The 16834-nt window shown below is 41.1% G+C and overlaps 1 protein-coding gene across 1 annotated transcript in view; it reads right to left on the bottom strand.

Annotated features, from left to right (window-relative positions):
* Window positions 1-16834, bottom strand: part of LOC146796670 (uncharacterized) — a 440337-nt gene that overhangs the window by 313884 nt on the left and 109619 nt on the right. The window contains exon 4 of the mRNA XM_085629345.1: window positions 16515-16608. Coding sequence (XP_085485471.1) covers window positions 16515-16608 — 94 coding nt within the window. The remainder of the gene's footprint in view (window positions 1-16514; window positions 16609-16834) is intronic.

The raw sequence follows: 16834 nt of genomic DNA, 5'->3' as shown, positions 1-16834 counted from the left end.
CTTCTATGGTGACCAATCTTATACTTCGCTGTAATTTTGAATAAACCCAAGTCATTCTTTTCCAAAACTGCCAATAAAAAAATATCCATCCATCCATCCGTCTAGCACTTTACACTGTTCACAGAAAACATTGCTAAAAAAAGGCTCCTGGAACCTGGACTACAATTAAACATATGAAAGGCAACCCAGAAGGATGAGACTCAAATGAAGCAGGCCTGTACCTCTGAAACAAAAGGATCTCCAGTGTTTACTGCGATATCTGGAATATATTAATACTACATCAAAAACAAAAGTGCCAAAAATTATGCAGAATATATGCAAATAATTTGTCCAAGATCTAAAAGAAACCATTAGGATATGTTAATAACAGTAATAAACACAGCAAGGCGCAGAGACTTCAATTAGTTCTCCAGCATCACATCCATCACAGATTCATGCGCTTATGAATTATTTGGATTTTGGACTTGTAATCCCCAATACTTTTAACACTGCAGCAGTAAAAGCATACATATAATTATTCTTTGCAGTCTACCCCCTTCACTGCTTGGTCATATTGACTAGCCAACAATATAGATATGCTTAAACTACTGAGACCTTGGCAATTGTAAACCGTTCTACTTAATTCAGATGATAATTCATTTTGGTAGGTTAGGCAAGTCACTTTCCAATCGGATTGCAGCTGTAGAGTGAGTCCTCCCCACTCCCTCTTCATGGGGTTGTCAAGGTCAAAATGCATAGCCAACTATGCTTTGGGGTTTCTCGAACATATTTCTTACAGTCATGTCATGACTGACCTGTGGCCTAAAGAAGGTTTTATCAGATAAACCGCCAAAGAACTGCATTCACTGCCTCCAGCCAAGTGGCATTCTCAAGAAACCCAAGATATAAAAGACTCACCTCTAAAATATTACGGGTAAGGAGATTTTGCCCTTTTTAAATGACGATGTGTCGTCCTCCTTTGGGTGAGCACTGTTTCTTTTAAATCATTAATTCAATACAAAACCCTAGAATGAAGCATACTACAGAAAATGCCTGCAAGTTCTTGACCTAACACAGACTGTTAAAACTATTCTTTACTATCTCTGGTTCCAGAGTGACGTCTTCTAGATATATTAAGCCTACTTGAGGACAGATTCTGTAATAAGCACCAGCTTCAATAAAACAGACAAAGCTGCGATAAGGACACCAACCCCTTCAATTGCAAGCATAAGAGCCAGTGTTCCTAAGGACAAAGCCTCTGGACCCTAACCATTAAAAAGCAGTATAGCTTGTTTGAGTGTAAATTATTGTCACTTGTACCAGCATCTGGATTAGTGTCTGAATTCAACAAGCATGGCCTTCTACGTTGAAGCATCAGCTGTTTGGCTAGTCATGGTAATATATACAGAAGCGGAACTGGTAGGGACAGCTAGTACGATTGTGAGGTAGACTGAAAATGGCTTGAGTGTGTCAAGAGGGGCTAGCCATCCAATGCAGCTGTACTGGAAACAATAACACCTGTGGACAATTTCCATTGCCTTTTAACATGGCACCCAAGACCACCAGAAAATATCTGAATGAGGTAGGACGTCAGCATGTTGGGAGACCCCGATAATTAGTCTGAGTTCAGCAAGGCAAGAAAATTACCCCCAAGGTTCAGTTACTCCCGATTAAAGGAGTCAGACCTGCTGATCTAGAAGTGCTCAATTCCAAGGGGCAGAGTGTATGGACAGGGAGTGTGCAGCCCACTAACAAGTTCTAAAATGCAGCTTGCTGCTCTACAAAAGTCCTTCGATCCCTCCCACTAAACCAAACTTCTAACATAACAGCCATCCCCCCCTTGTTGAGAGGCCTCAATGGCGCAGGAGACCTCACTGTGAGTAATGCAGTGTCATCCAATAGGTCCAGTGCAATTTGCAGGCGAAAAAAAACCCAATAGAAATAAACTTGTATAAACACTCCTCCAGGTAGTTAACTGGGGAGGATACTACTGTTTGGAGCCAGTGCCACATGCCTGCACTTCTTGTGTCTGTTTTAGTGGGAAAGAGGACGGGCCTGAGCTCAAGCGGCAGGAAGGCCTTTTTTGTTTTCCACAGAAAGAGGGTACTTGCTTTTTCTTGCCACAGCCGCCTTCTCATTGTAAACAAACATTGGCCCCATGGAGAATTAGTCTCAGCCATGGAGGAGGAGAAGCAAGAAAGGTCAGCAGCTGGCTTTAACCCCTAGTACAACTGCTTCCGCAAACTCACACTCATAGGTGGATGGAAGGCATATTCAAACTCATGATGGAAGTCAAAAGTCCAAAGCGAGACTCGCCCTATTCCATAGTGTAACAATCACTTGAGATGCCAACACTGAAATGAGGATTGGGAAAAAAACTCAGAGATGCAACAGAGAAACTGAAGAAACAATAAAGAAAGTGACCTATGAGCTACACTTTTGCTGGAAAGAATCTCGAGTTCTGTTTGAGGTCTCAAAGAAGTCTCCTCCTCTTCGAGAGGATGTGCACTTACAGCGGCTCCATTGTTAGTTTATTTTTTACCCTGCCATGCATGTGTGTAACATGATAAAAAATGATATATTTTTTTTTATACCAACAAATGCCCGAATGCTTAGGAGGGCACTCAGCAGGAAGCCTACCATCCGGTTCTTCGTAATTAGCCCTCCTCGGCGTCCCGACACACATTCACCATCGCCTGACGTGTTTCGATGCGGGATGCATCTTAATCATAGGCTTGCTTAAAAATGCATTGCAGAAGGTGCTCTTTTATTTTCATTTACATGCTTATTAAGTTTGGTTTGGCATAGTGCTTTGTCAATTATGTTGCATGATGGGACCTGAAGTCCTTCGTCAAGCGTTTATCATCCCTTAGTGGGTTTCTGTAAGCATTTCTTAATTACTCAGCAGAACATTTCCTTTGTAGGAGTCAGTAAGTCGTGGAGAGAATAAATATATATCTTTTTCACCAAAAAGAAGAAGTACTCTCACTCCAGGACATAAGTATCAAGAACTTTTTTACTCCAAGTTTCAAACAGCCTAACACCATTGAGTTTCCTTAATCAAACCAACGCGTTTCGACCACTCTGGTCTTGCTCAAGGTTAGCTATGTTCCACAAGTAATGTCTTTATATATACAATTACCCATACAGCCATTATGATGCATCATGGGTCATGTAGTACAAATAGTGAAAAAGTGATTATTTTTACAGTGCCTACATTGTTATTTACAATTCTGAATGATGAACCATTTTCTTCTATATATATAGAATTTATATATATTTGGCATTTTAGTGATGGCTTAGTGCCCTAATTGTATGATTATAATGCCTCGTACAATTGTATTTCATGCATTGTTGCCAATCGGTACATGATCTTTTTCCTTTAAATAGACTTTTGGTTCTTTTATAATTCAGATATTTTGTTCACAAGCAGGTTATTTACAAGTGAACATGGAGTTCTTCATCACCGTTCAGTCCTCTCGGCTGTTTAGTTTGAAATCCAATTATCATTTTTGACTCCAATTGTCTTAGTTTTTTAGTTCTTTCTCCTCCTCTTTCATTTATGGGGATTGTTGCAAGTCCCCAATAGTTCATTTGCTGCCATCCATATTCTTGATGTAATTTCATATGTTTTGTCATTGCATATGTTTGGTCATCATTTTGGATTGCGCGGATGTGTTCCAGTATTCTCTTTTTTAATTGACATTGTGCTTCCAATATATCTGCTTCCGCAATTGCATTCCAACATGTATACAGCATACGTGCTTTCACAGTTGATTTTTTCTTTGATTATATATTTGTTTCCTTTTGGACCCATGATTTCTTTGTTTATTCCAATTTTGCAAGCCTTGCATTTTTCGCATTATTTAAAACCTATTTGATGATCCGTAAGCCAGGTTTTCTTTTTTATTCCTGTAAAGTGGCTATGTACAATTTTGTCTTGAATTGATGGTGCTTTTTGTAAGCTATACTTGGTTTGTCATTGAGAATTTTTCTCATGTCCGGATCTCTCAATAATATATGCCACTGTTTGTTCATGAATTCTGAAATGGCATAATTTTCTTTACTGTATGACAGAATCATTCTTATGTCTGATGTTTCATTTTTTTTGTTCATGCTTGGCTTGTAAGGTGGATTCTCTTGGAATTTGTTCTGTCTTTGTTCTTCCCAGTCTTATATCTGTCGGTTTGGAGCCTCTTTCTAGGAATTTTTTGGTTGTTTCATCCATTTTTTGTTTTAAATAATTTTCGACTATTTGTGGCTGTAGGTTTCCGATATGTTGTGTTTTTTAATTGGCCGTTTTCCTGGTACACTTCAATGTCCAGGAATTTGATTTTTATTTTGTTTAAGTTGTATGTAAACTGTAGGCCATCCTTGTTGGTGTTCAGCACGCTTACATATGTGTTGAATTCTTCTGATGTTCCATTCCAAATAATAAACAGATCGTCTATAAATCTAAGCCATAACACAATTCTTTCCGTGTACATCTCCATGTCATCATTCCATGCAGTTGATTTTTCCCACCATTCCATGGTGAGATTTGCATAGCTCGGCGAAAATGAAACGCCCATGGCGGTACCACACATTTGGCAGTATATTTGTTGATCAAATATAAATATGTTGTTCTGTAAACATATTTCCACCATCTCCAAAATCATTTTGGAATGCTCGAGGTATTTGATGTCCCTTTGTCCTAGAAAGTATTTCAGGGCTTTAAGTATTGTATCATGATTTATCGATGTATAGAGTGACACTACATCTATTGTTGCTAGCACGTAGTCTTCTTGCCAGTGAATTTCATTCAGAATTCTCAAAAAGTCACCCGTGTCTTTGATATAAGAACTTAGTGTTGTTACCATGGGTGCCAAGAAAGAATCAACTTATTTTGAAAGGGGTCCATAGAGATCGTCACCTGGATATTATAGGTCTTCCTGGTGGATCTATTAGGGTTTTATGGATTTTCGGTAGAAAATATATTGTTGGTATTGTGGGGTTGTCCTTGGTCAGATATTTCACTTCATCAGTAGTTAGTAGACCATTGTCTGACCATGTTTTCAATTTGAGTTGTAGTTCAATTGTCAGATGGTTTATGGGATTTGTTTTTAATCTTTTATACCTTTTAGTCTCATTCAATTGTCTTGTGGCCTCCTTTTTATATTGTATTTTATCCATCACCACAATGTTGCCCCCTTTATCGTCAGGTGTTATTTCAAGATTTTCATTTTCCATTAGTTCTTTTAGTGCTTCCCTCTCTGGTTTTGTCAAATTTCCGCTTTTCTTTCTTTGTTTGGTAGATTTTATAAATCTGCTATTACGAGGTCATAATATAGATCAATCTTATTGCCTTGTGTGAGAATAGGGCAGAATTTGGATTTTGGTTTAAAGGATGTTTTTTCTCTTCCAGATGTTTCAACGCCTAATTTTTCTATGATCTCTGTTTTTTGTAATTCTTCATCCCCTAAATTATGCGTTAGGTCATATACTGTTTTTATTTCAGATATTTGATCTATTGCAATATTGGGTAATGGGTTGGTTGCATTGCTTATTTTTGTTTTCAATTTTAGTTTCCACTATGTCATGGTGGGTTTCTGGACAAAAGGTCAGGCCTTTATTGAGTAGTGAGCATTGATTTTTCGTAGGTACGATGTTTGACAGATTTACAATGAGGTTATTTTCTGTTTCTAAATTATATTTGTAGTTTATTTCTTTGATTTGCTGCGTAATCGGTATTGATTTGTATTTCCTGAGGCTTCTCCTTGTTTTTCTATGCTTGATAACTCTGTTGGTTTGCCTCTCCCACGTCCGTGTCCTCTATTCTGTGTCTGGCTTCTTCCTCTTCCTCGATTTTTTCCCAGCCTCTGATCTACGTACATCAGTCTCATTTCATCTAATAAAAGTTTTTTCTGGAATAGTTTGATTTTCTCCTTCACTTATTTGTAGATCTGATTCGCTGACAGTATCTGAATCCTTTAGTTTATTGGGGTTTGTTTTTAATTGTTTTCTTATTTGTACAAAACGTTTAGCAAAGGTGAAGATCATTCCCATTTGGTAATCTCTTTCATCTCTCTGAAACTTTGTTTTCTTTCTTCAATCTCTTTTTCATATTTTTCCAATATTGATTCCATTTCCATTCTGTAACGTCCACTTTCCTCTTGTTTTTCAAAGGATTGTATTTCTTTTTCCAAGGTTTCAATTGTTTTATGTAGTTCTTCCAGGTCTTTCTTATCATATTTGATGATGATCTCCATCATGTTGCGGAAACATAACATTATTTCTCCCCCATTCCTCAAGCATTTCCGGTCTTGTTTCGGGATGGTTTGGTAGAGTAAAAATCATCAAACCCCTTGGTACTCTATCTACTGCCACGTATTTTTCCATCATTAATATTTCCCATCCTTTTGATATTTCTTTTTTTTAAACTTTTTCCAGTTGGAAAAAAGTATCTTAGGGTTTTCCCAATTTCCTCATTTCCATTTGATTCTCCTAATTCATCGGTGCCTTGGATAGTCTTGCCACATGAAAACAGAGTTGTTGCTTTAATCTGCCGCTTATTTATTCTTTCTGCAATGTTTGCCATTTTCTTATATATATTTTTGTTTTGAATTCTTTTTAGTTATTGATATGTTTGCTTTGTTTTTCTGCACAGCATAAGCATAAGCTTCTGTCAATAGTTTCCTTTGACAACAGAGAAGCTAAAACAAAGTGCTCTGATTTGGGCTATGCTTTTTAGATGTGATATCCAATAACAAGGATGTTTGTAACCGCTCCAATTGTTTCAGTTGATTCTAAACACTGCTTGTAATACTTGTGGCCACCTGCTGATGTTTTTCACTTTGTTCGTGGCATTTACCGTTTTTACATGTACATGTACTTTTTGATAAGAGTTCTTCAATGATTTGGTTTCACTTTAAGGGCTGTCGAGGTGTTAAAAATATCTATTGGCTGCCGCTCGCGGTATCAAACTACTGCTGCTTTTTTTAATGTAATGTCTTGTAATTCCCGGAACGGAGTGTGACTGATCACGACTGTGATCTTGTCTCGCTCAAGTGCTACCTCGCTCAGTCTGTTATTGTCAACAAAACCCCTGATGACGAAGCTCAGCGCCTTCTGCACAGCGTTTCTTACCTCGCGGTTTCTCCGAAGAGAGTAGCAGTCCTCCGACTTCTCTCCTTTCGGTGTCTTCCATATCGGTCATCAGCTGGCTTTTCATGCGTGAGCTCTTCCACCTTACGATAGTCGGGTGAGTCTCGTATACACCAGGTTAAGATTCTCTGTTGCCGGCACAGTTTTCAAACACAGTATTGATTGCTTGGATTCCTTTCATTCCAAGCAAAGCAGGTTTGAAGGCGGGCGCTGCTGCTCGCAGATTGTTTTCAACCAAAAAATCCCTATAGAATATATATATATATATATATATATATATATATATATATATATATATATATATATATATATATTCACTGAAAAAACCATAGGTTTCACACACATTATAGTTACGAATTAACATTTAAAAAATCTTGCAAATTCACTTAAAAAACCATAGGTTTCACACATGTTATAGTTAGCTGGACATTTCATTCGTAAAAAACCAATGAAATTCCCCTGTTATAGTTAGTGCAGGCAACTATAACTCACACGACCGCAATCCTCTGCTGATGACGTCAGACATTACATCACTGTATTTAGACACTTATTTATCCATGTCTTCTTCCATTAATCTTTAGCTATACATATATTACAAATATTTATTTTTCAGAAAGACACATATGTCATCGGTGATGCAATATCTGACGTCATCAGCAGAGGATTGCGGTCGCGTGAGTTATAGTTGCCTGCACTAACTATAACAGGGGAATTTCATTGGTTTTTTACGAATGAAATGTCCAGCTAACTATAACATGTGTGAAACCTATGGTTTTTTAAGTGAATTTGCAAGGTTTTTTAAATGTTAATTCGTAACTATAACGTGTGTGAAACCTATGGTTTTTTCAGTGAATTTGTATGGTTTTTTAAATGCTAAGTTATGTATTTATTAAATGGGTTTTTTTTTCAGGTCTTTCACCGTGCGTGCACCGTGCGCGCACGGTACGCAGTGCGTAACGTGCGCGCACGGTACACGCACCCCGCGATTTGTTTAAAAAAAAAAAATTCTCCCTTGGGGGTCCTTCTGTGACCCCCTGACCAAGGCTAGGCGGTCAGGAACTGTCCACCCTGCCCCCTTTTCACGTTCTCCACCTTTGTTTTTCACCCCCTCAGACTGCGAGAGATAAAATGGTGGCCGACACTTCCTGGTTTCGACCGATTCGAATGTTTACCGACATCTAACAACGAATCAGAATTGCACTCGCGCACGGCAGGGTGCGCACACAGTGAGCGCACGGTGCGCGCGTATAGATATTTATATGATTTTAAATGCTATTTTCTCAGGAAATACTGAACAGATTTACACCAGACCTGCAAAAGGCACTTCCCTGACCTGAGGACTACCTCTCTGCCAAATTTCAAGTAATTCTGTTCAGCCGTTCGGGCTGTACCTTCGACTAAAGGTCCTATGGAAAAATGCATGGGGAAAACGCGTTTTGGGACCCCCCCTTTTTCTCGGCCCCCGCTTGACGAATCACCCCGAGACTTTCAGGGTAGGAGCTGAACGGAGCGCCCCATTTGTTTTGAAAATTTCGCGAGGATTCGTCAACCGGCGCCAAAGTTATTCAAAATAGAATTTTGAGATTTCCTATGGAAACTAGGTTGTAACTATAACTATCTACTGGCAACCGCCAGTAGATTTATATATATATATATATATATATATATATATATATATATATATATATATATATATATATATAATGACATTTTTCACTGTATCCAACACTGAATTTGCTGGGTAGTTGTACAAGATTCCACCCTAACGTGGAAGCGGCACCTGTTGCATGGCGGCTGGTGGACTAGGACGGAACGCATATTATATTATATATATATCCAGCTCGGGCTTGCACCAAAACAATGAGAGGCACTCGAGCGCAGACACGAGCCTCAAGCAGCAGCTCAATCTTATGTCAGGAACTCCGGACTTCCGATACCTTTGGCAGCCCGACCACCACTGCCTGACGTGTTTCATACATCTTCCTCAGAGGCTGCTTGTGGAAAGGAACACGCACAGTCCGGAACTGCAGGTGAGAGATTCCTTTAATTGCGCGCCCCCTATAGGCTGCTTAAATAAGACTGACATTTCCCTCGAAAAAAACCAATGAAATTCCCCCGTTATAGTTAGTGCAGGCAACTATAACTCACGCGACCGCAATCCTCTGCTGATGACGTCAGATATTACATCACTGATTACATATGTGTCTTTCTGAAAAATAAATATTTGTAATATATGTATAGCTAAAGATTAATGGAAGAAGACCTGGGTAAATAGGTGTCTAAATACAGTGATGTAATATCGGACGTCATCAGCAGAGGATTGCGGTCGCGTGAGTTATAGTTGCCTGCACTAACTATAACGGGGAAATTTACTTGGTTTTTTGCGAGGGAAATGTCCAGCTAACTATAACATGTGTGAAACCTATGGTTTTTTTAAGTGAATTTGCAAGGTTTTTCAAATGCTAATTCCTAACTATAACGTGTGTGAAACCTATGGTTTTTTAAGTGAATATATATATATATACACACACACACACACACACACACGTGTACCGTCCTAGTCCCAACAGCCGCCACATCACATGCAACGGGTGCCACTTCCACGTGAGGGTGGACTCACGTACAACTACTCAGCAAATCCAGTGTCTGAAGCACACTCACAGGAATTCCTCAAAATCAAATAATCAAAAACACAAAGCACTGAAAACAAAAACAGACACTAACATACTAACATACTCAATTCGTAACATATGTTATGCACAGAATGTAAAGCAGTACTCCTCTCACAGTGGCTCTAGGCATTAGATGGTGCAAATGTTTGAAATAGCGTCCATAGGACTGTTTGTCCTACAAAAGACTGCTGCCTAACAATCTACACGGTAATGTTTTGTGAATTTGACCAAGTAGCTGCCTTACAAATGTCAGTTCAAGGGATGTTTCCCAAGAAAGACACTGAAGCACCCTTTTTCCTTGGTGTGCTATTGGAATGGTACGCAACTTCCCTTTGGCCTTTACATAACAAATTTTAATATATTTCACAATCCATCTTGAAACTGGTTTAGCTCTCTCAATGGAATACACAAGTGTTCTTTTAACAATGTGTGTGAAGAGCCCCTTCTGCCACAGTGTCATGCTTAGTGAAGAAAACAGTCAAGTAAAGTGTTTGATTCAAACGGAAGGGAGAAATAACCTTTGGTACAAATTTAGGATTTGTACGAAGATGTATCATATCCTGGAAAATCTAAAGGTAAGGCTCTTCTATAGTTAAAGCATGAATTTTGCTAACTCACCTAAGGAAGTTACAGCCACAAGAAAAGCTACCTCCCACGAAAGGAACTGCAGAGGAAAAGAATGCAGTGGCTCAAATGGTGTGGGAATTTGTCTTGTAAAAACAATGTTTAAATTCCATGATGGTACTGGTGGAATTATTCTTTCCAACCCTTCCATAATTTGACAACTGGTATACGAAAAAGTGACTGATGTTTGCGGTTTTGCAAGTAAGCCTCAATTGAGCAAGGTACAGTTGTATGGAAGTGTAAGCTAATCAAGACCTCTGAAAGTGTTGCATGGACACCTCTAATAGCATTGTGCTCCACGGCAGACGCACCCAGGTGGGAGCTATGAGAATCATCTTGAGAGAGGTTTGTTTGAGTTTCCAGACTATGAAATGAGTGGGAGAGGTGGAAAAGTGTATGGAAATATCCCTGCCAGTTCCTCCAAAGAGCATTGACTGGACTGTGGATGTTGGTACCTGGATGCAAGTTTTTGGCATTTTGTATTTTCTACAGTAGCTAACAGATCTACTTCCCGTGTCCCCCAATGCTGGAAGAAACAGTGGAGGACTTGGGGATTTAAGTTTCCACTCATGTGCTTACTGTGGGCCCTGCAAGACCAGCAGGTCCGCCACTGAATTGTCCACTTCCAGAAGATACTCCACCAGGAGATTGATGTGATGTCGAATAGCCCAGTCTGAGCTAGCTGGGAGAGCTGTAGTGAGCGCATCCCTCCTTGTTCCTGGATGTAGTACATTACTGTCATATTGTCTGACCGGAGAAGAATGTTCATTCCAGGTATGTTGGGGAGGAAGGATTTCAAAGCCATCTGAATTTCTGTAAGCTCCAGTACATGGATGTGGAGTTTTTGTTGGAAGAGTAGTCCAAGGGGCCTGGACTTTGATGTCCATGTGTGCTCCCCACCATATGAGTGATGCATCCGTGGTGATAGTTACTTGCAGTACTGGGACCAAAAAAGGTCTGTTTTAGAGGATGTTCTGTGTGCCTCACCAATTTAGAGACTGATGGACCCTGGGTGAAACCAACACTAGATCTTCTAAATCTCCCCCTGCTTGTGACCAATGAGATGCTACACACTTCTGTAATGGGCGCATGTGTAACCTGGAATGATGAGCTACTGCTATACAAGAGATCATCGTGCCAAGAAGGAGCATGACCATCCTGACTGGCTGAAAAAGAGCCAGTTGGTTCTGGAGATTGAGAACGCTCTGTGAATGAGGTATGCCGCGGCATAGATTAAATTGAAGATTACTCCCAAACAGGGTTGTAGCTGAAGAGGCTGTAAATGGGATTTGGTTACATTTATTGCGAACCCTAATATGTGTAACAGGTCGATGGTGGTCTGTGTATCTTGCAGACACCTCCGTCTGTTTGAACTCTTGATTAGCCAATCGTTGTGGCATGGGAAGACATGAATGTTGTGACTTCTTACATGTGCTGTTAACACTGCTAGACATTTGGTAAACACTCTTGGGCTGTTGTCACTCCAAATGGCAGAACTGGTAAAAACGACCACTTACCACAAACCTGAGGCTCTGGTGATGTGCCAGGTGAACCGGTATATGCAAGTATGCGCCCTGCAGATCAAGTGTCCTCATTAAGTCACCTTCTTGTTATGTTATATGGCTTATAGAGCGCACAGCTGCCCCAGCAAAGGAACGACCCGGCGCTAATAAAGTATTGGCCCATTGAGCGGAGGTTGCGGGAGGGGGTGGGGGGGGGGGGGTAGGAAGAATAAGGCAAGAGCACAGTGGCCAAGATGGCCGGGGAAGGGGAATTGTAGTGGTGGTTTTACAACCTTTATTGTCACCATGTGAAAGTGTTCTGACAGAACGTAAAGACAGAGGTCATAGGTCCATTACTGATGCAGTGTCCCAACTGGGTATCCAAAAGTACAGAGAATACACCCCTTTGTCTTGATGTCTGTGTGGACAGGCTCTAGCGCACCCTTTAACAACAGAGCTTTTACTTCTTTGAGAAGATGAAGGTGCTCAGGGTTTGTCTGCGAGAAGGAATGTTTGGTGGTTGGGAGAGGAGGTCTAGGCAGGATTCGTTGCGAATGATAGATAGTACCCATTGGCCTGATGTTATCTCTGCCCACAGGTGGTGACACTGCTGCAACCTTACCCCGACTGGTGTTATGTTTCAGAGGAGGAATATGTGGTGAGTCATTAATTTGAGGTGGAGGCTTTAAGCTCAAAAGTTCCTCTACCTCTTTGTTCAAAACCTTCCGTGTAATAGCTTTTGCCTGACAGCTAATGATACTGCTGCTGCTACTTTTTGTATGTGCGAGTGTCGGAGGTGGTGGTTTTGTATGCCCCTCTGCCCGGATACCTCCGAAAGGACCGCTGGTGTGGTGTAGAGGACGGTGAAGCTCCCACGGTTTTTACGCTCTGTCTTTTTTCATTTTTTCTAACTGGGAGACTGCCTCTGGGGCGAAGAGATGATCTCCATTGAATTTGACATTAAAGAGGTGTTGTTGCACCTCACGCGTGAACCCGCAGATGCATAACCAGGGATGCCCATGTAGGAATGGGCAGCTGTGTTAAAGCCATCCAAAGCATAACGGATGGTTGTGTTGGAGATTGGTCTACCCTCTGAGACTAAGTCTTCCTCTCTCTTCCTGCATTGTTCGAGGAGATGTTGTATTAATTTTTCCATATCATACCAAGTGGCTCAGTTATTCTGAGATAGTAACCCTACCAAGTTAGTTATGCAACAGTGAATGTCGTGACCCACTGACACCCTTTTCTCTGCCGCATCTATGACCTTACTTTCTTTATCTGGAGGTGGTGCATCCTCAGTACTTTGGGAAGCTGCCCTGATCCTTGCAGTTGTTACCACTAGGGAGACAGCTGTTGGGCATCCCGTGATGAAGAGTGGGTCAGAGGGGGAAGGTTTGTATTTCCTCTCAATGTGTGGCGTAAGCACTCTGGTTTTGACCGGGTTTTAAAAGATTTTTTTAAAGACCTTTAGCATGGACCCTATCATAGGTAGATATTGCACAGAGTGCTCTGCCTTAGAGTGACTCAACCAGAAAATCCGTTTCCTCCTCTATAGTATGCATTTGTGCCTTGTGATATTTGGCCACTCGCTGAAAAACACTACGGTATGAAGAGGTATAATCAGGAGGAAATGCTTTCACTGTTATTGGGAGTTCAATGTCTGGATCTGGCAATATGATATCGCATGCGTTCCAGGGATCAGGGCTTTGGGGAGGGTCTCCTTGTGAGTCTGTGTCATGTGTGTAATGACTAGGGCTCCCTGTGTATACATCAGCTGTGGCAATGGAGCAAAGCTGAGTGGCATAGGGCTTGTGGCCTTATGTTCCATACTCTTCTTTTTTGGAGGAGGCTCTGGAAGGTCCATATTCTGCCTTTCTTTGATGGGTGTTCTCAAGCAAGTGTTCATCCACAGAAAGGTGCTTCTTGTGCATGAGTTCTTGTGGGTTTTCAAATAAATTTCCCTCTGTGTTAGAGCTCGTTACCGTTCTAGCTTTCCTTGTGCTGCGTGTGTCTCTCTGTTTCATCTTATGCTCGGTCTGAGCTGAAGCTGTTGGTCCCATTGTTTTTTTTGGTATCGGAGTCAAAGTGTGACTTTCCTCCAAGCACTTTTTCGGAGTCAACGTAGGTCTCTGCTCCAACGAGGTGTGCGCAGACACTGTACACTTGGTCGGTCGGCTTCAATGGCTTTGACGAGGCAGAGGGGAGGCGAGGTGTCAGAGCCTTTGCTGGCACCATATATTGCCATTAATATCAATGCGGTAACCCAGTACTGCACAGAACCTGGGTGCAATTGCAATAAACGAACAATGGTTCTGCTACAACATATCAGAAAGCAATAATTAATAACTTATATTTGACCACCCACCTAGTGGGAAGGTTATTCAATTAATGAAAATAGAAATTCCTTCCCACTAGGCGGGTGGTCAAATAGAAGTTATGAATTATTGCTTTCTGATAATATGTTGTAGCGGCACCATATATTGCACATTGGTCGATGGCATCAAGGGCTGCTGCGTCTCCTCTCCATGCCTATTCCTGAGGCCTGGAGCCCAATCTGGATCAGGTGTAGTCTAGACCGGTCTTGGCTCCGAGGCACGCTATCAACCAGAACCCGAAGATTGTAGCGTACCCAGGCGATGGTGGATGGACTGTGGGTTTGGTTTCGGAAGGGGGGGGGGGGGGGGGGGTTGTTGGTACTCACGGCTCTTGGAGTCATCCTAGGCCCCCACTCCGCCTGTTCTTGTGTAGGATTCACTGTCGACATTACCGATTCGTCGTCCTCTTCATGTTGGCTGGACTCATCGGAGGCGAAGTAATGTGGGCTGCACAAGATGGGGCCCCCTTCTCCAGGACTTTGCCTTCTTCACTGCCAGTCACATTTGGAGCACAGAATCTTTTAAATCTTTAACAAGCCGCAGGCTGCACATTCCTGCTCTGGCAAAAATCAAAGGTTACAGAAGTTGTGCTGGTCTGAGTACGCGGATTAAGCCACGCATTGAGGCATTTTCTAAAAAGTCTCTCCTTTTTCCCTTCCATCACCCAGAGCCGAATACTCTCGGCGGACCTTGGAAGAGGGCTCTGGCGTACAGGCCGACCAGAAACAATTGGTCGCTGAAAAACCTGGATACGTTGGCTGGCGATGTTGAGTCGATGTTGTTTAGTCAAGTGGAGCCTACTTCAAATCAGTTAGGTGTCCGCAGGTGGTGAAGCTACACAGAGCTCCAGGGCAGTCCGTCCGAATCAGATGGTGGAAATAAATTCAATTTAACAATGGAGTCTTTGAACATGCACGTTTTCTCAAAAGAGGAGGAAGCTTAACGCCACGTCAGCAATAAAAAAAAAAAAAAGAATTCTTCTAGAAAAACAAGCTGTAAAATTAGAGCCAACACTAGAAGGCAGGAGTGTGCATAGTTGTGTATGTGCAGCCAACACAAGGTATGAATATATGCTTATACTTTCTTCAGTTTTTATTACTCCTCTGTTGAACACTGGACAAATGTTTCAGTCAGGCTCCTATACACCAAATAGCTTTCTCATGCGTGTCTGGTTATTATACACCTCTAAAGCGATCAGCCCAAGGCCACATTATTGAACAGGTTGTAATCATGGTAAATACTCATCCTTCAGGTGTCCACACTATGGTAACCATCCACGATATTGTTCATCCCAGAGACTGTGGAACTGTCCTTGGGAAAGTGCTTTGGAACAGTGTTTCCTGTGCAAAAAACACTAACTTGTTCAACAGAACACACTTTAAAGGAGCAGACAATGCATTCCTCTAAGGACTCTCGGTTGCCAAGTGCTTGATATCCTCTCTCTGGATCTTGATAATCAGATCTGGCTGAAACAAGTGGTCAAGTATCAGGGAGAAATAATCATGCAATGGAGTGATTCACTTTCTCTAGGGCTATTCAAACCACATTTCTTGGCCCCGTAGAGTTAATTCCATATGTATGTGGATGGGTGTAGATGTGGAGAAGAGGAAACACCTGGACAGACTCGTCTGGGATGTTTTCAAATGATGAAATCCAATGTCTTCTGTGACTTAGGGACATCACGTTTTGACCACCTGATGGAGAACAAAACGCCAGGATTTTGCACCATACGCCAACAATGGTAAAGGAAGAGGAGACGTGAAAAACAACAAATGTCGAGAGAAGTAGAATAAGATTCATACCGGTGGGTGGTAAAAGCAGAGACACAAGGGTGCAGCACTTGCACCTGGCATTTTCTGGTACCAATGCTAAGGTGTGCTGTACAAGCAGGTTGCAAGATAGAGCAAATCATGACATAGAAATGTTTAGACAGTATAGTTGGACAGCCACAGCAATTTAGAATTTACATCTGTAGCAGAAGAGGCTTTCCCTGTCAGTCTTTACTCCAAAACATCTTGACAGTAAATATATAATAAAAGACTGCTTAATAAAATTGCAGGTCATTATAAGGGTGGTATAATAAACATTATACGCAAGACTGTCTTTTTGTGGCAAGTAAAAAAAAAAAAACATCTTACAATATATAAAACTCATTAACTACCATCACGTAAATCTACAGTTATTCAAACTATATGTACTGCCTTATCAGAAACACTTACCTGCAAAGCTGGTTTATCACAGAGGTAGCAGTAGCACTGATCACATACATCGGCATTGTTTTCAATTGGAGCACTTGTGTCATGTTCTGTTCGCCTATTGAAATTTTAGATGTTATTAGAATCTACTACAATTATGACCGATAATTTTTCCAACTTAATTTTTTTCTACAAGTTATTGGCAAATTGTAAATATCTGTATCCCCTATTTGCTAGACAAGGTATAATATAAGGGTAAATGTAGAACTTTAAGAAGCTCTTCAACCGAGCAGAACCATCAGTTAAGAAGGCCTCTGGGGGCACGTTTCACGTAAAGAGCTTGC

This window comes from Triturus cristatus, chromosome 10 (assembly GCF_964204655.1).
Source record: "Triturus cristatus chromosome 10, aTriCri1.1, whole genome shotgun sequence".
NCBI classification, from domain to species: Eukaryota; Metazoa; Chordata; class Amphibia; order Caudata; family Salamandridae; genus Triturus; species Triturus cristatus.
The sequence above is the reverse complement of the archived record's forward strand: the minus strand, read 5'-3'. Positions and strand labels throughout refer to the sequence as shown.